The 27450-nt window shown below is 63.0% G+C and overlaps 1 protein-coding gene across 2 annotated transcripts in view; it reads right to left on the bottom strand.

Moving 5' to 3' along the window:
• Window positions 1-27450, bottom strand: part of Cdh4 (cadherin 4) — a 396092-nt gene that overhangs the window by 2071 nt on the left and 366571 nt on the right. For both annotated transcript variants that reach the window (XM_071607391.1, XM_027954314.2), the window contains exons 8-14: window positions 22235-22372; window positions 13845-14030; window positions 7775-8028; window positions 7138-7280; window positions 4402-4635; window positions 3392-3625; window positions 93-232 (exon numbers count right to left, since the gene is read on the bottom strand). In XM_071607391.1, the coding sequence (XP_071463492.1) occupies window positions 93-232; window positions 3392-3625; window positions 4402-4635; window positions 7138-7280; window positions 7775-8028; window positions 13845-14030; window positions 22235-22372 (1329 nt within the window). The remainder of the gene's footprint in view (window positions 1-92; window positions 233-3391; window positions 3626-4401; window positions 4636-7137; window positions 7281-7774; window positions 8029-13844; window positions 14031-22234; window positions 22373-27450) is intronic.

The raw sequence follows: 27450 nt of genomic DNA, 5'->3' as shown, positions 1-27450 counted from the left end.
GAGAGGCCTGCGGAGGCACCGGGGAGGTGAGCTGAGAGTCCCCTGCTGCTGCCTGAGGCACCAGTGGAGGTGCCGGCGGCTGGCGCTCTGACCTGGTCCTCCTCGCCTCCGCCCTCCTCGTCGTACTTGAGGATGTTGTCCCTCACGTCGTCCTCGGGGTCGATGAGCAGCTGCTTGGTGTGTCGCTCCTTCTCCCGCCGCTTCATCCACACCACAAACAGCAGGACCATGGCTGTGGGAGCGCAGCGCCGTGAGCACACCACACGCGGCGTGCGCCTCCTGTGCACAGCCGCGCCCCGCTCGCGAGCACCGCGTGATCGGGCACGTGCGTGTTCCATGCATGTCTACCCGAGTGCACACGCACGTGCCCCTGTGTGGAGGCATGTTGGGTTGCGCAGGCCGTGGTGCACGCTAGTGTTCGGGGGTGTCTCCCGGGTGCAGTGTGCACATGCGGGTGGGACCTCTTGTGCCCGTGAGTGTGTTCAAGCGCGAGCTCCGGGGACCCCACCCTGTGACCATCCAAACCACAATGTTCATCCCTCTGTGAAGCGGTGGAGTGTCTGCCCAGAGCCCACTCAGCCCTTCTGGGCATTGCCAATCGGCTCCAGATGGCATGAAGCCTGGCACCATGTGAATGCCCGGTGGGTAGCCACTACACTGTGCCCCTCGGGGGTGATGGTGGGAGAGAACGGCCACGTGGGCTCAGCCTGACCCTGACTGGGATTGTCCTGAACATTTTTGATCTGCAGTTAGTGGGGCCCATGGGTGCGGAGGCGCGGATGCAGAGGGCTGGCTGTACTTCCTTCCCTTCCACCTGCCGCCCACAGGAGGCCCAGCCTCGCACACACCTTGCCCCCCAGGGGTACGGGGCGGAGCTAAGGGGCCCACCCACAGGTCCTCTGACCACCCCTCTTCTGCACAGTAAAAGTGTGAAGTTAGAAAAGGAGGTGAAAGGGAGGGTTTGTGGGCACTGAGGGTCTGGGCAGAAATCAGTGAGGGAGAGGGATTTCTCCTGATCGGAAGGGGACGGGGAGGGCGGGGCCCACAGGGGGACCTGCCAACCTGGCAGGGAGGGGAGTTTGGGCTGCCCCCTTGCCATCTCCAGGGGCCCCAGGGAGTCACCCTGACACAGCCTCACCCAGCACCAAGGGGTAACTGGGGGAGCAGGCTGGGGGCTCTCCCACCACCCAAAGGAATTGGGGTGCTGCTCGGTGGTTCAGGCACAAACCCACACTGTGGACATCTCTCTCCCCACCCACATTGGCCTCCCCTCTGCCCTCTGGGGTCTGTGCCAGGCCCTGCGCCCCTCGCTACTCCTGTGCATCTCCAGACCCCTGGGAAGAGCCTGCCGTGCCTGTCCCCTGCGTCGTATCTGTGTCCCCGTTGTGGCGGGCGGGGTCTGCTGGGTGTGGGCTCTGGCAGGCTGCACTGTCCACGCCCTCAGGCACACGCGGTCACTCCTCTGCCCCCTGCAGCTCCTGTCACCTGACTTTTCCACAGATGGGAGACTGAGACCCAGAAGTGATGGGCAAAGGCCACACTGTCCAGGGGACAGTGAGGCGGGTGCAGGGACCCCTGGACCTGCGGAAGGCAAGCTGATTCCTTGGTGTGGCTGCTGAGCCTGTGACAGTAGGGCTCTGAAGTGTGTGTCAGCTCAGAGGGAAGGACAGTGTTTCCTGAGGTGGCAGAGGGCGGAGTGGTGGCCAGGGGTCCCCGACAGGCCCACATTGTGGTGACAGGAAACTAGAGAGCGAGGGTGGACCCCACTGTGTGAGTGGCTGATCCTGATCCTGGAACCAGAGCCGCGCCTGCTGAGCAGGGGACAGGGGACCAGGCCGCTCAGAGGCAGCTCCCCTGCAGCCAGGGCCTCGGGCGTGTCCACCCAGAGGGCCAGATGGGGGGCTGTGGGAAGAGGAGGCAAAGGCCCCCAGGTGCCCTGTCCTGAGCTGGCAGACGCTGGCCCAGGCAGCAGCTGGGAGAAGCAGCAGGCAGCCTCCCTGAGGCCGGGCTCCTGGGTGAGTTGGGTCTCACTCTCCACTGTCCACATGGGTGCTCTGGGCAGTGGGGCCACTCCTAGGCCAGCTCTTCAGAGGAACAAGTGCCCCCACCCAGCTGTGTCCCTCTGTGGGCAGTCAACCTAAGCCCTGCAAAAAAACCGGAGTCCAGGGCGGTCAACAGATGGGAAAAATGGCGGAGGCCTCAGAGGTGGGACATCCTTGGATGTGGCTCTCTTTGGTGCCTGGGGGCAGGAGGCTAGGGTGGGACCTGATGCTTGGTTCCTGGACGTTCCAGCATGTGGAGACCCTCTGACCGGGATGTGACATGGACAGGGGGCAAGACCCCTGCTCAGTCCTCCCTGCCTCTACCACGGTCCCTGGGCTGTGGTCGACCAGGGTGGGAGCAGGGGCCACCTGGGGCCTTCCTACATACCCTCTCCTTCCTCACAATCTCAGTCCCGTGTGGGGCCACCTGGACAGCAGGAAACGCAGGACTCTTGGACCACGTGACCTGGGTGCAGCCAGCACCCACTCTGTTCCCTGGTTGGTGATTGGTTCCAGTGTGGGCATGTGACCTGAGCCCATCCAATCAGAGCCCTGAGACTCTGGATGGACCATTGACAACTCCCAGCATTCATGGGAGCTGCCCACGGGCACTGGGGCAGCAGTGGGAGAAACAGAAGGTGGAGGGTCAGGTTCAGGATGCAGTGGCCAAAGTGTAAATCAGGAAGGAAGAAAGCGGCCGGAGGGGACGTGGACGTGGCAGAGCCAAAGCCATCCCCTGAGCAGCCCTTGACGCAGGAGGTGGGGCGGGTCGGCCTGACCAACTGAGAGACCCTCGGTGACGAAGCAGTGACTTAGGTAAGGAAGCGGGGGCCGCGAGGGGGTCAGCCACAGGGGGCTGAGGGACGTGGGCGACCACGGGCACCTCTGTAAATAGCCCACAGGGGACGGAGCACCCAGGCGAGCAGGAAGACTGTGCGCCACATGTACTCAGCCTCGACCCCCTGGGGACAGGGCCTTGCGCTCCGGGGAGCCGCTCTGGAGTGCCTGACCTCCAGGCACCCGATCTTGCAAGATGGTCACTAGAGTCCTGCTTTTCTAGCTGTACCTCGTGTGAGCCCATTCTCTGGGTGTGGGTAGGTGAGGGTGTTCCTCATAATGGGGGGCCAGTCTCAGGGTGCAGGGGCTCTGGGAGGCAGGGTGGGTGCTGGAGAGCAGCCAGCCACTGACACCCGTGAGCTGCTGGATCAGGCCCGACCTGCACCGGCCCTGACAGGAGCAGGAGGTCCCAGTTCCCCCCAGTCCCAGCTCAGGTGGGAGGAGGCGGAGCGAGGGGTGTCGCCCTGGACTCGCCTCCGCCCTCGAGGCCCCTGGTGGGCGGCTGCACTCACTCAGCAGGAGGACGATGCAGATGAGGATGGCCACAATGGCGCCTGTGCCCAGCCCGGCTGCCGCCACGGCGCCCACAGTGGTACAGTCGCCGTTCTCGTCACACGGGCACACCTTGACCTTGACGATGGAGGTGTTGGACAGGGGAGGGTTCCCGGAGTCGGTGACGGTGATAGGGACATCGTACATCCCGGCCTCCAGGTACAGGATGCGCAGGCTCAGCTGGGCGTAGTCACCTGGCACAGAGCAATGGGAGACGTCCAGCACATGGCCAGGCCCCTGTCCAGCAGCCCTTCTGAGGGGACACCCAGGCTGTGGTGTGGAAACCTCAGATGTGCATTCGGTCAGCAAGGACATGTGCACGTGCACACACACACACACACGCGCACACGTGCACACACACACGCGCACACACACTATGCCACACCATTACGTTAAAGGCTTTGGCATGCAAGGAAGAGTCTCTCGAAGCGTGGAGGATGAAGACGATTTCCTGAATATGTAAAGAGTTTTATCAAATCAATCAGGAAAAACCCTACCCAGAGAAAAGCAGGAAAAGTCATTGAACAGACCACGCACAGAACAACAGCAATGCGAATTTGAAAAGATTACCCCTGGCAGCCAGGAGAGGTGGTGAAATAAACACAATGCTTTTAAAAGCAATAGTATTCTGGGTTGGTGAGGGACGGGGAGCAGGCCCTGGGCCCAGGCTGCACCAGCCCACTTCTGGGGAGGGGTCCCAGGGAGACTCGACAGCCAGGAATGACCAACTGACATGGGCACAGGGAGTGGCCGGTGCATGGACACTGCTGGGGCCTCAAGGGGTGGAGCAGGCAGCGCTCACCGTGGACGAAGGTCGTCCCAGCCTTGCCCGGGCGCTGCGTGGAGGGCAAGGGCAGCAGTGTCCTCCAGGAGGACCCCCCACCTGCGCTGCTCGCTCTCGGGGGCAGGTGGTCCCTGGGGCCTGTACCCCAGGCTCTGGTTCTCCCGCGGTGCTGGCCCCGGGGCTCACCGTTGAGGCGGGTGATGGTCCAGTTCTTCCGCACCGTGGCGGGGACGAAGGGCAGCTCGAAGACGTAGGGGCCGACGTTGGGGTCCACGTCGGCGTCGGCAGCGGTGATGTTGATGGCGTTGAGGCCTGGCTTCTCGCAGATCTGCGCCTCCTTGGGCAGCAGCTCGGGCGCGTTGTCGTTGATGTCGATGAGGTAGATCTGCAGAGTCCCAGTGCCGCTGGCCGGGGGGATCCCTGAAGGACAGGCGTGGTGACCATGGGGGGCCAGGCCAGGCCTCCAGCAGGCCGGAGCACAGCCACCTGGGATCAGGCCCCACCAGGACAGCGCACAGGCAGCCGCCCACAGCACACCAGAGACGCAGGCCCTCAGTCAGACGCAGCCCAGCCCCAGCCCAGCCCCAGCCCAGCCGCAGCCCCCCAGCCTGCACCACCCCCTCCACTTTCCGGAAGCCAGGGCCACACAGGCCTGCAGCCACACCCAGGACCCCAGGGCACCGCCCACAGGCTCTCCCGCACACCCTCCCCTGACCAGCTACAGGAGTGCCCGCTAGCTCAGCTGTGCCCTGGGGACCCTCCTTCCCTCTGGGGCTCCCAGGGCTCTGCAAGGTGCCCAAGCCTGCCCTCCGACCCTTTCCAGCTGTTGCTGGCCCTCCTGCCTTTCCTGCCTGTCAGCAGGGCTCCGACACCTGGCCACAGTGCAGAAGGGCACTAACTGTCCCTGGGAAGGACCTGGAGGCTCCCCAGATGAGCTCTGGGTGGAGGTGGACTCCACAGTGGCCTCTCTTTCCTCTGGCCTTGGAGTGGCGGGGCGCTCTGTGAGCCCAGAGTCCAGCCCGGCCGCGGCCCAGGCTGGAGGGGCTGACGGGCACGTGCAGGCCGAGAGCATCCTCACCCCATCCGCCTCCTGGTGGCCACTCCTGGTCCTCACCACAGCTTTAGCTTTGGGGTTAGCACCTCCTACAGAGGTCAAGGCGGGGCAGTCCAGCAGCGCAGTGCGGGCCTCTGGACACGTCCCCAGGAGAGGTGCAGAAGGAGTCTGTTCACGGCAGAGTTCCTGCTCCGGCCTGCTGCCCAGCCTCCCCCGCGAGCCCCACATCCTGCCCCAGGTTGTGTCCCTCCTCTCTGACCGAAGCCTCAGGGCTCAAGCTGTGGTAGGGGAGGACTCGGGAGAGTCCCCCACCCGGCTGGGTGCTCGTCACAGGCTGTAGAGGAGCTTCGTGGACTCCGGAGCCCAGGGTGGGGTGGCCGGCAGGGGCAGTCACTGATTCTGGCTTGCTATGGCCGGCTCTGGGTCCACTACTCTTGGTGTTAAGTTTTGGCTGCTCAGTGTTCTCAGAACCACCAGCACGTCCAGAGGTCCTGCCTCTGGGCCTTTGCACATCTTTTTCCTGACTTTGGGACACTCCTCTCCCACTGCCTCTTCTCCTGGGTTCTCCCTCTGGTCACACAGGTCTTGGTCCCAGGGCAGGTCCTCATCCAGACGAGCCGCTGGCCACATCCCCGCCCTGTTTCCTTGTTGTGCTTCTCTATGTGAAGCTACCTGGTGACTTGTAGTTGCCTGCTGGGGTGGAGACGGCTGGGTAGCCCCCAACTTCCATTTTGCTTTCTTTTAATGAACGAATTGGAGCCCCAGTGTCACCTGGGCTGTCACTATCCATGGAGAAGTCTCTGTTCCCCAGCATCCCTCAGCTGGACCTGGCAGGTGAGTGCCCTTCCCAGGGGGGTGGTCCCCCTGGAGTCTCAGAAGGCGGGGGTGCCCGCCCCGCCCTGCCCACGGCTGGTTTGTTGGAATGTGTGGCGGGGGCTGGAGGACCCCGTGCTGGGCGCCGTGAGGACAGGAGGCTGGTCACAGAGCGAGGCTGGCTGATCACACCCGCCTGGGCTGAGGGCGCTGTGGTCCTGTGCGGCACCTGGCCCTGGCCGGCTGACTCTCAGGACGCTGCTCTGCCAGGGGCTCTGGTCTGGTCTGCCCACTGCTGAGCAGCGGCCCCCGGGTGGTCAGGGATCAGGAGAGCGGCAGCAGGAAGAGAGGAGCTGGCCGTCGCTCGCTGGCCTGCCTGTCCCGTGCAGTGGGTGACTACTTATCTGACTTTCGGAGTTGGTAGCTCCCCCATTTCACAGAGGGGAAACCGAGGCACAGAGAGTCCAGTTCTCTTCCCATCGGGAGCAGCTGTCCTGGACAGGACGTCCACTCCTACCCCTTCCGTCTCTGCAGGGACTGGCCCCAGGAGCACCCAGCTGGCTGTGGAGGTGCTGTGGGGCCTGGGCGGCCTCTGGCTGCAAGCCCAGCACTCCGGAGGCCTGGCCGTGGCCCTCGGAAACCCCGGCTCCAGGTGCCCCTCCTGCCCAGACCTTGGGGTCCTCTGCTCCATGGCCAGTCTGGGGTCCTGGCCGCCCTCCTTCCTGGGCTCACTTCTGGCTGAACTTTGGAAGGTTCAAGGTGGGAGGCTGAGCAATGGCTCGCGGGGTGGGGGTGGGGGGCTCGGCAGGGACGGGCGGGGAGGGCCACGCAGCCGACTCCCTGATCCTGACTCCCGGTGCCCAGAGTGACCGAGGGCCAGCCTGCGGGAGGGACGCGGGAGGCAACAGCAGGTGGAAAGATGGGGCAGGGCCTGGGGCCTGATGGGGGCGAGGCCGCAGACGGGCCTCCTGCTGCCTTCCTCGTCCCAGCCCCCTGGCCCCGGGCCCCTGGCCAGCGTCCTCCCTCCAGCAGCATGGCCTCCTGGTGGGGCTCACCGTTGTCGGCAGCCAGGAAGGTGGCCTCATAGACGTTGTTTCTGATGTAGAGGGACTCGCGGTCCAGGACGGCAGCCGTGGTGATCTGACCGTTGGAGGCGTTAATGTGCAGCCAGTTGGCGGGGTCCGAGAGCTTGGAGTACCTGCAGGGGGCGTGGGGAGCTGAGGGGGGCCGTCGGGGCTCCCAGGGGTGGGCCCTGCACCAGCCTGCGTCCCGTGTGTCCCCTGGGGTTGCCTGGGGGCTGTGAGCGCCTGGCCACCCGCACGCAGCAGGTGGACGGGGGCAGCTCAGGCACAATGCTCCTGCTACGGTGGGCGTCCCGGCCCCTCAGGGAGCAGGCCCTCTCTTCCTCCCCAGGTGGGGACACCGAGGGACAGAGTAAGTGGCGCCCAGTCACACGGCTACTGGGGATGAAGCCAGGATTGGGCCCGACCGTCCAGACCTCCCCTGCCTGGGCTGGAGACCCGCAGTGTCCTGCTGGAGGAGCCTGGTGCTCTGTGCCTGTGGGCGTCAGGGTGTCCCAGGACTGCTGTGGCCCCGTGTGGTCAGGGCTCCCCGAGCCCGCGCTTCCTGGGTTTGGGGACTTAGGGTAGAAAACAGGGAGCCCGAGGGAGGGAGCGGCTGCTGCAGACCCACCTCACGGCTTGCTGCATGAAGCGGTCAGGGTCCACTGCGGAGAAGGTGGTGAGCGCAGTGCCTGCCGGCACGCCCTCCTCCAGGCGGATGAGCTTGTGGTTGGACGGGAAGTAGGGCGCCTCGTTGATGTCAGTGACCGAGATGGTCACCCCTGCCGTGGACTGGAAGGACATCTGGATCCCGCTGGCCAGGGCCGCCTGGTTGGACACCATCACCGTCAGCATGAAGGCCCTGTTCAGCTCGTAGTCTGCCGCCTGCAAGGAGGGGGGTGAGCTGGCGCTCCACGCACCGCCCTTCCCTGCCCCCGTCCCATCCCCAGGGCTGCTCCTGGGCCTGTCTCCTAGGCCCCTTGTGGGGCTGGGCAAGGGGAGGACCGAGGGGCCAGGGAAAGGACCCCCAGCCCACCCCATGCCATGCTGAGGCTGAAGCTGGGTCTGGGGACCTGGCAGAAGACCCCTCCCAGGTTGTCACCTGGTTCTGGGAAGGTCCGCACCTACTCTGATCCCTCAAGCCTAGCATGGAGTCCCCTGGTGTGGGTGCCCCCGAGTGGCATGTCCCCTGAACTCGTGATGGCCCTTGTTTGGAACAAGGTCTTTGCAGATGTGATTCAGTTAAAGTCTCGCGGGGAGACTGTCTGTGGGAGAAAGGCAGGGGAATTGGGGCCCGTGGACATGGAAGGAGGCCGTGAGCAGGCCGGACGAGCAGGTGGGCCCCAGGGACCCCAGGGGCTGGCAGACTGAGAGAGGCGGGCAGTGACGCTCCCCGGAGCCTTCTCGGGACATGTCCCTGCTCACACTGGACTTCGGGCCCCTGTCCCAGGGCTCGCAGGGAACACAGCTGCTGGTTTTTTCCTGGGGACTGAACGTGGGGCCTCGGATGACCACTGAGCCACAGCCACCTCTCTGTCGGCTAAGCCCCGCCGTGTGGGTGTGGGGACGCAGCACAGCAGGGCCCTGGTGCGAGAGCGGTTCCCAGGACTCTGGTGGCCGGGCGCCAACGGGAGGCAGGCCTCTGTAGCCTGCTCCAGGTGTCATCGAGGGGCTCTGCTCACCCTCCCTCACCTCGGGGGGCGGGGCGGAGATCACAGGGAGGCCGTGGGGTCCTGACCGAGAGCTGCTGGGGTCTGAGCTCCGGCAGGCTCGCCGGGAACTGCAGCCCACACCAAGGGAGGACGTGCGTCGGCCTCAGGGGGAGGCAGCCCACGGCCTGAGCAAGGGACGGACAAACACCATCTCTGCCGTGGCCAGGGCGCCGTCCACCCACCTGGGACTTGGGTCAGAGTCCTATCCCCATAGTGAGGCACCCAGCCTCACCCACCTGTGGCGTTCAGCGGGGTCTGTCCAGGTGATTAGGGCTGGGTACCATCTCCAGGACTGAGACCTGCTGCCTGTCCAGGTGACTAGGGCTGGGTGCCATCTCCAGGACTGAGACCCGCTGTCTGTCTTCCCCTGCGCCCCCTGGGACTGCCAGCAAGAAGGTTGTCACCAGATGTGACATCAATGGCACCTCCAGAACCCCAACCAGGATAAACCTCTCTTCTCCAGAATGAGCTGCGAGTGGACTCCAGTCCCCACTCCCCGAGGTGGGCAGCTGCCAGGTCCATCTGTGGGAGAGAGGCAGCTGGCACAGTGTGGGGCTCTGGTGGAGGGCCAGGAAGACGACTTTCCCATGTGTCGGTCGCAGTGAGACCCTTGGCCGGGTGCAGCAAAGCCCGTGGGACGGTGGCTGTGCTCGGTGGGCGTCCCCTGCCGGTGGCACAGCCTGGCCTATGGAGCAGGGGCGTCACCTTCTCAGGGCTTAGACGAAGAGCCAGCTCCTAAATGGGCAAGTCCACTGTGAGTCAGCTGCCCAGTGTTGGGAGACCAGTGTCCCCATGGGACTTGCTCTGCGGCCAAAAATAGCTGCAGAGACATCCCAAACTCGTGTGGCCCTTGTGCTGTGCATGGTGACTCGGTCGCCAGGTCCTCTTGCTGTCCATGGTGACTTGGTCGCCAGGTCCTCTTGCTGTGCATGGTGACTCGGTCGCCAGGTCCTCTTGCTGTCCAGTGACTAGGTCGCCAGGTCCTCTTGCTGTCCATGGTGACTAGGTCGCCAGGTCCTCTTGCTGTCCAGTGACTAGGTCGCCAGGTCCTCTTGCTGTCCATGGTGACTAGGTCGCCAGGTCCTCTTGCTGTCCATGGTGACTTGGTCGCCAGGTCCTCTGGCTGTCCATGGTGACTTGGTCGCCAGGTCCTCTTGCTGTCCATGGTGACTTGGTCGCCAGGTCCTCTTGCTGTCCATGGTGACTTGGGATGTGATATTTTTAACATTCTGTGTACCACATCATACCAGGGACGGGAACCAGGATTTGACGTAGGAGGAACGAGGCAGGCAGTGAGAGCCCCCGGTCAGCAAGTGAGGGGACAGCAGCTCCTTCCTGCGCTGCCCCTGAGAGGCTGAGGCGGTGGACTGTCCAGCTCCTTGGGGGTGAGGACGGCACTGTCCCGGCAGTTCTTCCCTCAGGGCTGAGTCTGGAGGACAGTTCTGTGGAGTCCGTGCCTCCTGGTGACAGTAGGAAGCCACCCACACCCCGGGTGCCCTCCACTGCTGTGGTGCTGAGCAGCGGCCTCCAGATCCCCAGGTCCTGGCTCTGGGCCCAGTGACGGCCACCTTCAGCAGACCGGCTTTGCAGCTGTGAGGGAGCCCAGGATCTGGGGACCCTCGGGGCAGCTGCGGGGAGCGGGGGTCTCTGGGAGGGTGAGGGGCAGTGAGCCAGGTGAGGGAGGGGGCTTTGTCTCCTTCCTGCTGGGCTCAAGGGCACCGCGCTCCTGCTGGTCCTGCTGGTGGCCCTGAGCAGCAGGCCTCGGCTCTCCGCCAGCCCCGGGCAGCCCCTGGGCTAAATCCAGGGACTGGGTGACCAGCCCCTTCCAGAGGCTCCAGGGTGCAGTCCATTCTGGGGGCTGCCCATGCCTGGCCTTTCCTGTGTCCTCAGAGCCAGCAGTGCAGGTCTCCCACCCCCCTCTGTGCCTCTGATGCCACCCTCGTGCCCACGGCCCTCACACTGACCTTCCCTCTTGTAGGAGCCCGATTGCACTGGGCCCCTGCCCTCTCAGGTCCACCGTCACACCTGTAGAGTCCCCTGAGCCACCCATGACCACGCAGGTGTCCTTGGGCCTGAGTGGCCACAGGGCCTTTGTGGAGAGGGAGACCCCCTGGGAATGTCTGGATGAGGACACAACCTGGAAAGCACCCCGTGCGGGTGTGGACAGAGACTCACTGGTGGTGACCTGGCCGGCTGCTGGGCAGAGGGGTGAAGCCTCACGCTGCAGAGGCCGCCCTGAGGGGGTCAGCCCACCTCAGAGCCCACTGCTCAGGCCTAGATGACCGCGAGGGGGTCAGCTGGACGCCGTGGCATCCCTGACGCCTGCTGCGCCCCCGCCACAGCTGCCCCACGAAGGGCCTTCAGGTTTGCGCGCTCCCTTGCAGGAAGCCTGGCGCAGTGGACAATCAGACGCACAGGGAAGCTGTCAGGTGGACCCTGAAGAGGGACCCTCCGTGGCCAGCTAGGCTGGGGGCGTCTCCACAGGTCAAAGGGGTGGAATGTTCTGGATTACACGGGATTCCCGAGACGTTAGCACCAAGTGCCCCGTGGGGATCAGGTCGGATGACCAGCCTGCCAGGGGGCAGCTCAGGACAGCCCGGGGTGGGAGGTCAGCCTGGACCATGGGGGCAGAGGTGGGAGCACGTGTGGCGGGCAGGCTAGGTGTGGAGAGGGCGACGTGTCCTGGCCGGACAGGGAGCCCGGGGGTCCAGGAGCTGCAGGCGTGGGGGGCACACGGCCTCCTGCTTACAGGCACGGGACACCAGCAAGGAGACGCCGCGGGCTCTGGGCCGAGGGCTGGCTCTGTGCTGCTCGTGGGGCCACCGGCAGGGCCCAGGCTTGCCCTGAGCCTGGCTGCTGGCCAATGGCCAGTGCCCAGGCTGACCCAGGGGGGCCCGGCCTGTCCCTGGGGCTCCCGCAGTTGCCTGGCACTTGATTTTCATGAGTGTTAACAATGTTCGGGGTACAGCAGACCCATGCATCTCAGCTACGGGACTGGAGTGTCCAAGCTCAAAGGGCCGGGTGCCGGGCCCCCTGGCTGCATCACTGCTGCCCTTGGGCGTCTGTCTGAGGGATTTCGAGCGGAGATGGAAACAGGGATGATGGGGGTTTTCAGCAGAACCAGGGCTCAGCGGCTGCCTGGGATGTGAATCTTAAACAAAGGGAAACCTCATGTCGGGTGCCGTGACATGAGAGAGTCTGGAGAACCCTGTCCTCACCCTGCAGGCCGAGGTGGCTGGTGGCCTCCTACCACCCGCCCCTCGTCCTTCGTAGCAGAGGTTTGGGAAATGTGTCCAGCTGACAAGCTGTCTGATTCAGTATCTCTTCTGGCTAGGAAGGACCACGTGTCTGCATTCTGCCTAATAGGATATGAACAAGTGTTTCCAGAGGTCCAGAATAAAGGGACGGCCTTTCATGCGGAGCCTTTATTAAGGGTCCAGACAGCTCCTTAGTGGAGAAGAGCCTTTTTTTTTTTTTCCTTTCCTGCTATCTGTAACATTCTTATACTGGCTGGAGCTCTTGCAGTTGTTTTGGACCACGAGGCACCCCACAGGGCGAAAGCTTTGCACAACAGAGCCAGAGAGAGGATCCGGGTTTCTGTTGACTGACATGTCACAGGGCTCCTCTTGTTTGAGAGAATGAAGCCCTCAAGGCTTGACAGTTCTGTGGTGAAGGCTCTGCGACTGTCGGCCAAACGCAGTCTCCGAGCGATTCAGCCTCAGTTAGACTTGCTCTCCCTCTCTTACCTGGCCCACCTGGCCTTGGACTCGCCCTAGTGCCACCTGTCCTTGCGCTGTGAACACCTGACTCTCCGTTCTTTTCCTCTTCCTCTGTGCACTTGCTCGGGGTTAACAGCTGCTCAGCTGTCTGTGCCGGGTGACCACCACCGTCTCCCAGGTGCCGGGCGCCATGAGAGCAGGCAGGACGCGGCCAGGCGGGTCCCTGCTCCTGCAGTGGCAGGCTGAGGGCCACTTAGAAACCTGGAGGAGGCAGACAGCGCCCTCGGGAGCAGAGCTGAAGAGCCTCCACCGACGGAGCTGGACCCGCATCCACAGGTCACCCACGTGGGACGCAGACGCACACCAATGGACACAAACCACACCAGGCCACCCTGAGACAGTGTGGCCCACAGTCATCGCCGCCACAGACCTAGGGCCACCGTGTGACAGCAGGGCCCACAGACGTCCCTGGGACAGAGGGTGACATCTCATGCCTGCCTCAGAGGAACAGCCACCACATGTCCTTTTGGCTAGTCTATGACCTGGACCCCAAACCCAGGGACGGCAGCGGGGAAAGGAAGAGTGGAGGGCTCCATCGCGTAGAAAGCACAGGAAGCTGCGCGCGTGGCCCACATCTGTGATCCCAGCGGCTGGAGGGGCTGGGGCAGGAGGACCGCGAGTCAAAGCCAGCTTCAGCAACCCACTTAAGTGAGGTCCTGTCTCAACAATAAAAGGGGCCGGGGATGTGGCTCAGTGGTTAAGCACCCTGGGTTCAGTCCCTGGTGCCAAACACACACATACACACACACACTCACACTCACCCTTTCACACTCACACACACACACACACACACTGTCACATACACACCCACAAACATACATTCACACACACGCACACTGTCACATACTCATATACATACATTCACACACACACACCCTCTCATTCACACTCACCCACTCAAACTCCAGGCCTCAGGAAGTCCTGCTCACTAGTGTGCCCTGCGGCCCGTGTTGGGTGCGGGCAGCTTTCTTGGGAAGTCTTTCAGGCAGATCTGCCTTCTGTGAGGTCAGGGGAATGTGGCCACTGGGGAGGGGACGCAGGGTGGCCTGTGGGGGTGTGCAGAGCCCTGGAGGTCGGGTCCTGGTGCAGGCTGGTTGTGCCCTGGTGGCTGGGGTGCGGGCCAGCCCTGGGTGACCAGGGAGGTGGCACGCGGAGCCCAGTTCATTTCTCTGTGACTGGTCCTGGGGTATGTGTGGGGGCAGTCACCTACCTTCACCACAGTGACCATGCCCTCGTTGGTGACAGGGTCTGTGCGGATGCTGAAGTGCCCCGACGGGTCCCCGCTGATGATGCGGTAGACGGCGTTCCAGTTTGCCGAGTGGGGCTGGTCCCGGTCCATCACGGTGAGGTTGGCGACCACCGTCTCCACCCGGTTTTCAGGGACCTCCCCTGCAAACTGTAAAAGGTCAGGAAAGAGAAGGTCACAACCCAGTGTGGGGCCGGGAGGCCTGGGACTCCTATCACACCTGGGAGGTGCCGGGCCACCGCTTCAGGCCAGGGAGACGGGGGTGGGAGGTACGTGGGGCATCAAGGGAGGGTTGCAGGGCTCCAGCGGGCCTGCGGTGCCTTGGCTCCTGGTGCACAGATGGAGACGCAGCAAGCCCCGCCCACACAGGGGCCAGACCCCGCCTCCTGAGCACAGATGGAGACGCAGCAAGCCCCGCCCACACAGGGGCCAGACCCCGCCTCCTGAGCACAGATGGAGACGCAGCAAGCCCCGCCCACACAGGGGCCAGGCCCCGCCTCCTGAGCACAGATGGAGACGCAGCAAGCCCCGCCCACACAGGGGCCAGGCCCCGCCTCAGGCCCTGCCCAGCCTTTCCTGTGGGTGCAGAGACCAGTGCAGACACAGTGGGAGGGCATGGGACAGCGTGTTGTGCTCACAGGTGGGAGAAGGCGGTGATGGGTGGCAGGTGTGAGAGGCTTCTGGAATCAGAATCATCTCTGGCCTCCTCCCCTATGTCCTGCCATGGGTTTGGGCTTGGGGTTGTCCATTGTGGACAGGCAGGTGACCAAACGTGGGGCCACGGCCCCTCCTCCTATCACATCAGGGAGGGCTGCAGCCCCTCCTGCCAGGCCCCCTGAGCAAGGGAGACAGTGTGGCGTGTGGGCCTGTGAGTGTGACCGTGAGTGTGTGAGCGTGTCTGCCACTGGCCACGAGCTGAGATGGGTACTGACTTGAAGCAGAGGCTGCGTTTGTTCTGCCCGGGCCTTTGAATGCGCGCGGTGGCCTGGCACTGAGCAGTTTGAGCACAGGACACAGAGAGCCCAGCCACGGCCCTCCAGCTCCCTAGGGCCTGGGACCTCAGGGGTCCTGCAGGAGCAAAGCCACGACCATCTACCCCGGTCCTGGGTCCTGGCCTGTCGGCCTGAGCTTCCCAGGGGCTGTGGTCAGCCAGGGGGACAAGCCAGAGGGCCAGACGCACCCGTGCCGCTTGGGGAATAGGTTTGTTGGTACAGATCCTGTCTAGTACTTTCGTCTGTCTCCTTTCCTGCCGTGGGTCGAGCCGAGTAGCCAGGACAGAGGCGGTATGGCCACCCTCTGGCCCTTCATAGAAAATGGCTGCAGATCCCTGTTCTAGACCCCTGTGGCCCCATCTCAGTGCCTGCTCAGAAGTGGGCACCTGGCCCAAGCAGCCATTCAGGACTCAATTCTGGTGTTTCTGCCTCTGTCCTGCACATTGTGACCATAGGAGCCTGCAGGTGTTGGCGTGGGTGGGGTGGTTTGTGTGTAGGGACTGCCACACGCAGCTTGGGAACAAAGCAGTCCAGAGGAAGTGTGGCTGAAGAGGGGCCCTAGTGATGCTGTTGGAGCCTGGATACAGCCATGCCTGAAGTCATGCTTCCCAGGACCTTTCAGCCTCTGTATATGAGGCCCTCTCTTTGTTTAAGCTGCCAGGGTCAGTGTTGTGGACATTGGTCAGGCTTCCTGGCTCTCCAGCACCTTCTGAACTCTTCATTATTTCCTAGCCTCCTCTGTAGCCACATGGGGGCCAGATGACTTAGGACCTGCCCGAGTCTGACTCCCAGTACCTGGTGCTGTTCGCAGGAGGGGCCTATTTAAGTCATGTGGCTTCCCAGAGAAGGGCCTGGTGGACACCTGCTTAGGACCCTCTCAGTCACCTTCCTAAATGTTCAGGTTTCTGGGTGCAGGGAGAACCTCTCAGCCCATGGCAAGCAAAGGCTGGTGTCCGGGAGGAGGTCTCCGGGGCCTCCCCAAGGGGTCTCCGCCTGGGAGGAGCCAGAACCCAAGGGCACGGGGTCCCCAGTGCAGGGGGTCCCAGCTTCTCCAAGGCCCTTGGAGCACAGTCCTGGCTCGAAGCAGAGACCACTGTCCACCCAGGGGAGGCCCCTTAGCAGCCAGAGGGCTGGGGGTGGGGGGGCGCGTGAGGCACAGCCAGGTCCAGGGAGAACCTGCTCAGTGTCCTGCCTCACGGCGTCCAAGAAGCCCAGTGGCCTTCGAGGTGCCACAATGGCACCTGCTCGGGGAGCAGCCCCACCTTCATTGTCTGGTGAAGTGTCCTTAGAGCCTGATTCGGTTAAGGAAACCCAGAGAGGTTGGGCAACCTGCCCATGGTCACACAGCTCTCAGTGGTGCAGCAGGGGCTCCCCACAAAGTGTGTCTGAGCAGGAAGGGCCCATGCGGCCCCTGCTCTGGCTCCTGTGGGCCGCAGAGCAGGAGGACCCTGCCAGGTGACAATGCCAAGCCCCCCCTCGCTTTCCCCCTCCATTGCTGGTAACAACGTCAGGGCCAGCCAGTGGCTCCCCTCCGGCCTCACCTAGCGGCCCTGAGGGAACGCGCCCTTGCTCCCAGAGCCGGCCTCAGCCTGAGGGGACTGCAGGGGACAGCGTGATCTCCAGGAGCCCTCACCCAGGCCCCAGCTGCAGTGGTCAGGCCTCGCATGGGCTCGGGGGTCCTGCAGTGGCCCTGAGCCTGCACTGCCCGGCAGTGTCTCCTCCCTGGAGGGCCCTGGTCCCAGCTCAGGCAGGCCCCACGGGGAAGAGCCGCAGGGCAGCGTGGCCAGTCCTCTGCCCCAACTTCCTTCTCCACGTCTCCCAGTGGGGCTTGTCCCCCACTGCAGCTCTCCTGCCTGGAGCAGGGACAAGGGGACCGCTCCCCCACTGCCCCGCGCTGAGCCGCCTCTGCCGCCTCATCCCCTCCAGCTGGGGTCCTAACGAGGGCGGGGTCCTCTGGCCACTCCCCTGCACAGCCCTTGTTCAAGGGCAGTTAGGGGCTGTGCCCAGCCTGGGCTCAGTGACCAGGGCACTTAGGTGGTAAGGCCCTCTTGCTGGTCCTCTGCCCAGCGGGAGCTCGGGGACCCTCCCTGTGATGAGCACAGGGCAGCGGCCCTGGCCACCCTGTCCCCCTTTGTTGTCTCCCGTTTGGAAGCCTCCCAGGATGCCCGGCTCTTGGCACGACGTTTCAGTTCCCGAGGTTCAGTCCCCTGCAGTAGACAGGCAGGATTTGGCTTCAGAACTCAGAGCTGTGGGCTCTGAGGCTCTTTCCCCAGGAGGAACTTGCAGGCCGGGTTCTTGCCTCCTCTGTCTGTGGGTGGGATCCTGCGGTCCTGGGGCCGGGGTGGCAGGGCCGGGGCCGGGGCTTAGTGGGCAGCGTCTTCCCATCAGAGCAGGCTGCGAGGGAGTCACGAGCCATGGGAGCCAGGCGTGCTGCCCAGCAGCCGCCCCCGAGGCCCGTCCACCTCCCCACCCACCATCAGGAGGAGCAGTCAGGAAACTGAGGCCCAGAAGGCTCTGGAACCCACCCAGGCCGGCATTGGCCAGTGGGGGCCAGGGTGGGGCTGGGTCTGCTGCAGTGTCCTCGCTGGACCCATGGCCACCTTCCCCTGCCTGCAGCTTGGTGGGCCAGGTCCGGAGCATCCCAGGACTATGGAGAGGTGACCCCGGGCCTAGGAATCTTCCTGTGTCCCCACACGGGGACCACCCCTCCCAGAGGACAGGGGCCTATGCTCTGCCTTCTGTCAGGCCTGCTCCCTGGGCTGGGCCTGGGTCCCTCACCCCTGCTCATAATGAGGCCACAGCTGTCCCCAGAAGTGGATTCTGGCCTGGTGGGAGGGTCAGGGAGGGAGTCGAAATTGGGTGGGGATGGGAGATCTGACCCCTGGCCCTGCAGCTCAGAGGGGCTGGCACTCAGAGGGGCCAGCGCTCAGACGGGCCAGCGCTCAGACGGGCCAGCGCTCAGGGGGACTGGCTCCAATGACCCCTTTGTGGCTGAGGTCTGCACTGCACACCTGAGCCCGATCAGGGGCAACAGGTCCACTCCAATTTCAAGACGCCACCGTTTTACTCTCAGAACACCGTGCTGGTCAGAATTTCTCTCTTCTGGGTTTGTGCCCTTAATGGAGGAGCTGGGAGGTGAGGCTCGCTCTCAGGCTGAGGTGCCAAGGTGGCCACTAGTGGAAGCTGGCCTGGACAAGTCCAGCAGTCCCAGGGCAGTGCCAGGCCAGCCCGTGGTGCGTCTGGCCCCCAAAACCTCAGCCGTCTCCCGGCACCAGGCAGACCCTGGGGGCAGCCCTGCTGCGTGGTGTCCAGGCTCCTGGGCAGACCTCGGCTCCCCGTGACTCCTGTCCAGCCTCTGAGCGAGGCGTCTCTGTGAGACTCCAGAGGTTTAGATCACGTCCCCTGAAGACCAGTGAGGGAGGCCTGGCCCCAGACCCTGGTGCTGCTGGAGGGGCCAGCCCGAGGAGGGGGCCGAGCAGGAAGTGAGGTCAGGCGCCCTTGGGAGGGCGGGGACCTGGCCCCCGGGCAGGAGCAGACTTTCTCCCCCAGGTGCCCCCTCCACAGGTCCACGGCCACAGGCCAGTCCACCAAGGACTCCACCAGAGTGAACCCTCAGCCCAAGCTGCTGACCTCAGTGTTGTCACAGAGCCCGGAGCCGACACCGTGGTCACCCCTGCAGCCTGCAGGGTCCTCAAGTCCGCCTGTCCTCACATCCTGCTGGGAGGGACTGGGGCCACTGGGATCTCCCACCCCCTTCGGAACCGTTTGGCCCAGTCTGTCCTTGCCCAGAAGTGACCCTTCAGTGCCATCCCACAGCACACGCAGGCTCTCATCTCCTGGGACTTCAGGCACCAGCAGGGACGAGCCTGCGTCTCCCCCACAGCGGAGGACAGGAGAGGCTGTGGCTACTGCTCAGACCTGCCCTCGGGGACCCATCTGGGCAGGACTCTAGGCCTCTGGATGCCCAGCAGGAGGCCAGCGCTGTGTGGAAGTTGAGGGCCCAGCGACCATTCGGTTCACGTGGGCCCCCTCGAAGTGTGTTACACACAAGTGTGAAAAGGGGACAGACTATCTGAGCTCAGAGGGATCAGCCACACAGCCAGGAGGGACGGAGAGGGGCTCAGGCGGCCTGACTGCAGGAATGCACATGGGGTGGGGGCGCTGGCTGGAGGGAGGCCAGCTGGAGTGGACTGCAGGGCTGCCCGGGGCTGGGGGCTGGGGGCTGGGGACACGTTCCCAGGGCTTCACCCCAGGACCCAGGCCAGCAGGAGACCCCTGGGGTGGCGTCTGAAGGTGGTGTCCACCCAGCAGACCCTGCAGCACCCTAGGAAGGAGGGCAGCCGCTGGACCAAGAGCAGGCCATGTGCTTCAGTGGGCAGGGCAGCGGCTGCTGGAGCAGGAGGGAAAATGACCTTCATTAACAGTTAAGAACAGGGGGCTGGGCGGGGGCTCAGTGGCGGAGCGCTGGCCTCCCGAGGTCCTGGGTTGGATCCTCAGCACCACATGAAAATAAATAAACAAAACCCAGGTGTCGCGTCCACCTACAGCTAAACATTAAGACAAACAGTGGAACAGGGCGGTCTCTCAGCCCTGACTGTCCTCCATCAAGCTTGATAAGAAGCTGGGATGCGCGTGCGCCAGTGTGGCCAGCCTGCCCCCCTCTCCACCACTGGGCAGTGTCCCAGGGCCCCTGCCTGTCACATTGTCACACCTTGAGCCTGGCTTTTGCACACAGGCACACTGCAGACGGCAGGTAGAGCTGGTAGCAGAAGGTGAGGACTCTCTGTCAATCTGGGTCAGGACCACTGTCCCCTTGTCCTAGCCCTTCCCCAGCATCCCAGGGAATGGCCTCTCTACCCTTGGCCCTGGGGGCAGGGAGGCGGGGATTCTAGGGGGGGGGACACTCCATGTCATCTTGGGTCAAACACAAGATTTCACCCCAGTCTCAGGGTATCTCAGGCAGAGCGACAAGGGACAGCCTGAGGTTTGTCTTGATGTCCAGCATGAAGAAAGGTGGACACTTGCTCCACAGAGCTCCTTGCTCCCACCTGCCCATCACTAACGCCCGGGCCATACTAGGACCCTTGATGGGAGATCTGGCCTGGGTTCCCACGTGGCTGGCCCGCCTCAGGGAAGGTGGCGTCCAGCCCAGGTGCAGGTGAGGGGCCCGGGCAGGCCATCCAAGCTGCAGAACCAGCCACCTTGGGCTGCCCTCCTGCTGAGCTAGTGAGGCCCAGCCTGGGCCCCTGGCTCTCCATCCACCCCTGCAGCTCCCAGGCCCTCCGTCCGAGGTCAGCAAGGCCTCCTCCGGAGCACCTGGGAACATGCTGGGGGTCAGCATCTCACGCAGCCCGAGGGCTCCTGCACTCCCGTCTACCTGCGAGGCGCCCCCTTCCTGTGGGCATGCTGGGCCAAACCCCTCAGCACCCCGCGCCTCGTGCCCTCTGCTGAGGAGGGGCGCAGAGCTGGCCTGCCCCTTCCACCTGGTTTCCATGGCAGCCACATGGTCCTGAGTGCTTCCTGGGGGCAGTGAGGGTCCCTGGGGTGGGGAGAGCAGCCACAGCGGCTGTACCCCAAGATCTAGACACCCACTGGCTGTCGCCACGCAGGGTGTGTCCCTGGGACCACGCCCTGTCCTGAGCCCCTGCCCTGGGGCAGCAGGGGCCCTCAGCACTGAGGGGCGGGCGGCCCTGGCACTGCTCTGGGGCAGGTTCATGCCAGGTTCGTGCCCCCTGCTCCCTGCTGAGGTTACTTAGGTGAGCTTTCTGCTCGGGCCTAGATGGTGCCCTGGATCCTCTCGTGTGGGGAGAGCTTGCTCAGGGAGGGGCCGACACCCCGGCCAGCGAGCACCCCTGCGTCCTCACAGGGGGGTGGGCTCTACTCTGCTTGGTCTCCTTCCAGAGCGGGGAGGGCAGCTGCCCACTGTGGGAGGAGAGCAAATGGAAACTGCAGCCCGAGAGATGGACTTTCCTCCAGCCGACGCCTCCCTGGCCAGTGGCACCCGCGCTTCCCAGGCCAGGCTGAGTGGGTCAGCACGCCAGGGCCCCTGGCTGCCCTCACTGCCCATGCAGGTCTGAGGCCTGGAGCCTGTAGGGGGCGCCCAACCCCACCTGGTCAGAGGGTGGACTAGCTGCTCCCCCACGGCCCAGCTACACCTGTCCCCTAGATGGCGCTGCGTCCCCATCTGGCCCAGCAGGACACAGGAGGGCGCTGGGGGAGGAGCTCCGGGCTTCCAGCATTCCTCAGCACCATGAAGGGTGTCCTCCCTCTGCCCCCTGCTCCTCTCTCCCCTGGTGGCACAGTCTGTGGGGCCCAGAGCCACCTGCTTCCTCTGGGCTGTGTGTCACCTGGGTCCCCGTGTCCTGGCCCACCCCAGTCTGACCCCTCAGGGGCTTGGTGGGTGCTTGATGGGCGGGCGCTCCTGGCTGTGCTGCTGTGTCCCATGGACACTGTCCCTCTCCACTCTGCCCTCAGGGAGAGGTCAGCGCAGCGAGGGGTCGTGTGTGGGGGTGGAGAGCCCCAGAACCCTGGAGCCCTGGCTGGCCCTGCCCCCTGCAGCCCTGGTCTTGGCCTCTTGGAGGCAGCTGGTTGGACCACGTGCCTCTCACGTCAGCACTGCTCACAGGGCCCGCAGGACGGATTGGGGACGCAGTGCCACCCACCCACAAGGCCTGCGGAGTCCTGTGGAGGGTGCTGGGGAAGGGTGTCGGAAGCCTGCAGACCTTTGGGTGGCACAGGAGGCCAACAAGTCCTGCCAGGCCTGAGCCACGGGGCTCACCAGAGGGGACTCTGCGGTGGCTTGGTGCTCTGGGGGACTCCGGAGGGAGTGGAGCCTGTGCATCAGTGCCAACCCTGGAGGACAGTGTCCCTGTGCCTGGGCAGGGGGTCCCCAGGCCAAGCTGAACAGGTGCACACGGGTTCACCCAGCAGACCCGACCAGCATGGCCACCCTCAACTGTTTCCCTCTCTGCAGATGGGCCACAGGGGTGTCCACTGTCCACTGTCATGCAGGGACGCACCTGCTCTGACCAAGGCCCACTCAGGCCTCGGCCAGGCAGGGCCGCTGCACACAGTTGCACATGGCCTCCACTCTCAGGGCATGTCCCTCACTCTCAGGGCAGCCTGTGCTGAACTGGAGCCCACGCTCCTCCCCAGGGCCCTTCCTGTGGAGCCTCTGGCCGCTCTCCTCCAAGGGGACCTAGCTGGGGGCCGCTGAGCCTCAGCTTCCTGTGTCGGGGCCATTCCATCCACGACCTGTCCAGCCCCTCCACCCACACAGGGCGAGGGAGAGACGCGTCAGCAGTGGCCAGCCAGCAATGGTCATCAGAGCCCTGCGGGTGCTGCGGTGGCCTCGGTACTCACTGTGCTCGTGGTGAATTCAGGGGGGTTGTCATTCACGTCTGTCACCGTGATGATGGCCGTGGCCGTGTTTGAGAGCCCGTAGTTGAGGTTGCCTTCCATGTCGGTGGCCTGCACGATGACCGTGTACTGCTGCACTTTCTGGAGGGGAGGGTGCGAGGAGGAGAGGTCAGCCTGGTGTTGGTGGACAGGGTGCCCTTTCTGCTGGGGCTGGTGCAGAGGACCGAGGACAGCCCTCTCCAGAAGTCTGGGGCTGAAGCTGTCTGTGGGAACTGTCCCTTTCCCTTGGGGCAGTGACAGGTGACTGGAGGAGGTCGGCTCTGTCTCCATCTCAGGGCCCCTCAATGGACATGGGTCGCCTTTGGTGCCAGATGAAACAGTTGGCAAAGGGAGGCCCAGGCCAGGGCCACGGCCACGGGTCGGGGTGCCTCGCTGAAGTGCAGGCAGGACTCAGGCGGGAAGGAAGACGGGTGGGGAGGTCTGGGGCCCAGGTGTGGCTGTGGGAAGACGTGCCAGCTGGGCAGCTCCTGCACGTTCCCACGCAGCGGGCCTCGGCCGCTCGCTCCCAGCCCATGGGAGTGCAGGATGCTGAGCCCCGTCAGCAGCGGTGGCCTGTGCACACCCCTTTCTGATAGAGGCCAAGGCTCTTGCAGGACAGCAGAGGCCCAGCCTGGTGGGCAGCTGTCTGTGGGACCTGCCCGTCTCTCACTGGCACCATGTGGGCAGCAAGGGTTCTGGGGACCAAGGCAGAAAGGGGCCCTCTACTTGCCCTCCAAGTGCTGCATGACCCTGACTCTTGCTCCTGCAGGATGTGAGCACAAGACCAGTGCCCAGCTACCCGGTTCACTGAGATGTGCCTGGGGAGTCCCAGCAGGCTGCGCCAGGTGCCTCTGCTGCCTGGGTAGCCTCTGCATGCAGGGTGGGCGTGTGCAGAGTCCAGTCTGTACCACTTGGACTGGCTGCCCTTGGCAGCAGCTCTGCTGGGCTCTGCCACGGAGGCTGGTGCAGGCTCATGTGACCGGGCACCGCCTTGCTGGCCTTGGGCACGGTGGCACTGCTCATGGCAGAGGGCCCTGTCTGAGGGGCCTCGGGCTCCCAGCACAAGGCTGTGCTCTCTGTCCATCCCCATGGAGACCCGCCCGCCCACGCCTGGCAGTGTCCCTCCCGCTGCTTCCTCCCTTTGCCAGTGGTGTTGGTGCTCCCAGAGGCGGGAAGGGCCTGGTGTTGTGGCACTGCGGGCTTGGCTTCCGGCGCTTGGCTTCCGGCTGGGACGCTGCAGAGATGGGCTGAGGCGGAGGCACCACATTGGTAGCAGGCTACAGAAGTGAGTCCAAGTATCGGGTGCCCCCGCCCCATCCCATCTTTGCCTCCCTGCCACTGGACGGGCAGCATCGTGCAGGCAGCCCTGTGGCTGGAGACAGAGGACGTCTGTCCGGGCAGCAGGCACCTCTTTGGAGACTTTCATTTCCACCGGTTTCTCTAGTTCTTTAAGAGTCTGAGTTTCTCCCCTTCCAAGGACAATTTGAGAACCTAAGCTGCATGGGGTTCTCAGCGTCTCTTTCCAAGGCTGGACAGGCACTGCAGGCCCCTCCGTGTGGCCCTGGCAGAAGGGGCCAGACCGAGAGCCTCGAGAACAACACAGGCCGAGGGCCGCAGGAGGGATAATCAGAGGACAGGAAGAAGGCCACGCCAGAGGACCAGTCTCCACACGCACCTTGGCAGGACGGCACCTCGGCCATGGCACAGCCTGTGCTCAGACCCACCTGGCTACTGCACTTGGAAGACACTGGGGGAGTGACACTTTAGAAATGGACACATGCACGTGCACCCACAGGTGTGTACGGTGTGTACAAGGGCGTGCCTGTGTGTGCTGTGTGTGCATGTGCACGCAGGTTCCTGTGGTGCTTGCTGGTCTGTGCGCGGGCAGGCGAGTGCCGTGACTGCCACTAGAGGGCGGGCTGGGCTTGCTTCTGGGAGGCAGGACGGGGTGCTTGCCGGCCACCAAGGGCACAGCTCGCCCCCAGTAAGAAGGAAGAATTCCCGCAGGGACCCAGAGCACCAGTGGCCTTCCTGTGGGGCGCTGACCCCTGGCAAGGTTGGCCTGGCCCGGGATCAATGGCATCCACAGGAGTGTGGGCAGAAGGCTCAGCTCCTCTGTGGCTTGGGTCAGAGTGTCCTTCCAGGCCTAGCTGGGGTCACCTGCCCCTTCTGGATTTGTGGGCATGTGGGAGGCGGTGGGCAGCGTCAAAGCTTCTGCCATGGAGCTGGGCCGCGAGGCCTTCCTGGAAATAGCCTCCTGAAGGTGTGTCTCATCTGTGTGGCGGGTGACTGCTGCGGGTTCAGGGAGTCAGATGTGGGACTTGTGCCTCTCACCTTCTCATGATGCAGGGGAGGGACCTGGGAGGATGGCAGGCAGGACTCAGTTTTCTGGGGTCTCTGGCCCCACCTCGGCCCTGAGCGGTGAGCTTACCACATGTGTCCAGCCCCGTTCTCTGACCCCCATCTTACCAATGGTCTATGTCTTCCTGGGGAGCTAGAGCTCCCCTGAGGTCAGGGCTGACCAGGGCATGTCCTGGAGTCCAGTGATCGGCCCTGCAGGCCCTGGGGGCCCTGAATATGCAGCCTCTGCTCACGATCAACCCTTCATGGAGATGAAAGGAAGTGACTGGGTGGGCAGTGTCCAGGGTGGCCCCCACTGTGAATGTCCTGGACAGGGCTTCCTGTTGGCCAGCCCAGGCAGACTCCCACTGGGCACAGAGAACAGGGGGACCCCTGGAGCCAGCCACACCGTGAGCAGAGGAGCTTTAGTGAATTCACTCAACAGTGATCTGACCATTTTCAATTTGAGAGCAGAGAAGAAACCACAGTGCTGTCCCCGGGCTCTTCTCACCTCTGCACAGCTCAGCCTGCAGATTCCGCAGGGCACCTGTCAGTAATGCAGTGGCTGGCCTGACCTGGGGCCTCGAGGTCCTCCCCAGCAGGATGCACAGCCAACCAGGCCACTTGGGACAAGCCGGGCCAGCAGCAGGGACCCTGAAGTCACCCTTGGCACTGCCCCTCCCTGTGACGACCAGGGCCTGTTCTACCTGCGAGGCTGCCAGCATGACTCGCCCCACTCTGGGCTCTGTGCACCAAGCAGGTGGCCAGTATGGGGGTGAATCTAGGCCAAGAGCCAAGACCCCAGCACCCTTCCTCCCTGGGTGAGGCTGGAGCAGGGCAGGTGCTGCCCACCAACGCTCTGGAAGGGGCTGTGCAGCTCTGTGCCAGCTTCCTGTGGCCCTCTGTTGGGACTCACACCTCTGGGGCTCCCGGGTGGTCACAGCTGGAATCTCCTTCCCCTCTGTGCTGAGCAGTGGAGCAGGCTGGGGTGCACCTTCTCGTGTGGCTCAGCACCTGCCGCCTGCCCTTGTCTGCCCTGGGCATGAGTGTGTTCAGAGGATCCCTGGGTGGTTGCCGTGGAGAGGTGAGGCGGCACGGCGGACACCGTGGGCAGTTCAGCCCTCCTTACCACATGACCCGGGAACCCTGCTCCAGGGAACAGATCCAAGTGTGCTTCAGCAGCTCCCAGGAGCAGCATTTACACAGCCAACAGCCCAAGTGACCGCAGGGATCAGACACAGCCCATCTGCCCAGCGGTGACAGGAGGAGTACCGCTGCCCGCTGCCCACCCAGGAGCTCAGGCTGGGCAGGACAGCACACCCTGAGCGCCGCTGCTCCTGGGCAAGGTCCAACCGGGCAAGTCTGCAGAGGGAGGCAGGTCGGTGGCCGCCAGGGCTGGGGCGGTGGGGGATGGAGTGACGGTGAAGGGGTCTCCTTTGGGTGACGAACACATCCAGGAGTTACATGGAGGTGGTGGTGGTCACTCAATGCACACCCAAACCCAAATTGCACAGTATACAGAGTGGACAGTGTGGCGAGAGCTATATCCCAAGGTGTGGGCAGCAAAGCCCGAGGGGTCCTAGTGGGGCTGTGCACGGCTGGTGGCCCCAGGACAGACTCCGTGGGGCCTGCAGGATGTCCCCAGGTCACCGCAAGGCTGAGCCCTCCCCCAGCCCTAGCCCTCTCCTGCCAACGTGGTCCACTTTATGCTTTGAAAACCGCCCTTGCTGCTCTGCCACTGAGACTTATTTTTTAAACGACCTTTCTTTCTCTCCTTTCCCTAATCTCAGGGGAGACGGGGTCACCTTTCTTCCCCACCCTAGGCAGAGTGACCACAGGAATGAAGTAATTCAGACTTGGGGATGGCACCAGAACATCTCAGAAATGACTACCTCCCAAATTAACAAAGGAATTACAACTTCAGACAGAGAACAGGTGGAACGTAGCCTTCGAATTGCCTCTTTAAAAACCTACGACTTCTGTTTATTCTGACAGTTAACATCACAGATACCAGAGCAGGGACTGCTTGGTTTAATGCTGTATACTGTCTGCATTGGGTGCCGTAGCTATCTGTCATAAACCCTGAGGCACGGGAAACTTCAGGGACACTCTAAGTCCACAGGGTAAAAACTCGACTGCCTCAGATCCACACTGTTAAATGGGGAGACACACCAACAACATGAAAAAGCAAGGGAACAAACTGCCCCAAACAAACCAAGATACCCCAATAACAGAGTCTATCAAGACCCCAGTGGAAGAAATGTTAGAGAAGGAGTTTAGAATGTACACAGTTAAACTGATCTGTGAGGTAAAGATGATGTAAGGAGTGATATCAGAGAGAAAATACAAGAAGTAAAATAAAGAGCAATTCTAAAAAAAAAATCAAGTAGAAATATTTGAAATGAAGGAAACAATAAACCAAATTAAAAATTCACTTGAAAGCATCATGAACAGACTAGACCATTTAGAAGACCGAATTTCAGGCAATGAAGACAAAATATATAATTTTGAAAATAAAGTTGATCATGGAGAAAAAGATATTAAGAGACCATGAGCAGAACTTCCAAGAAATATGGGTTAACATGAAAAGACCAAACTTAAGATCTATCATGATAGATGAAAGGTTGAAGACACAAACCAAAGAAATGCACTATCTTTTCAATGAAATGATATCAGAAAATTTCCCAAACCTAAAGAACAAAATGGAAAATCAAATGTAGGAGACTTAGCAAATACAATATCACACAGGACCCTACATATACAGATACAGCAGATCCACACCAAGGCACATTATTATGAAAATGTCTAACATAGAGAATAAGGATAGAATTTTAAAAGCT

The sequence above is a fragment of the Marmota flaviventris genome, chromosome 2 (assembly GCF_047511675.1).
Source record: "Marmota flaviventris isolate mMarFla1 chromosome 2, mMarFla1.hap1, whole genome shotgun sequence".
NCBI classification, from domain to species: Eukaryota; Metazoa; Chordata; class Mammalia; order Rodentia; family Sciuridae; genus Marmota; species Marmota flaviventris.
This window is presented reverse-complemented; position numbering and strand designations above follow the sequence as displayed.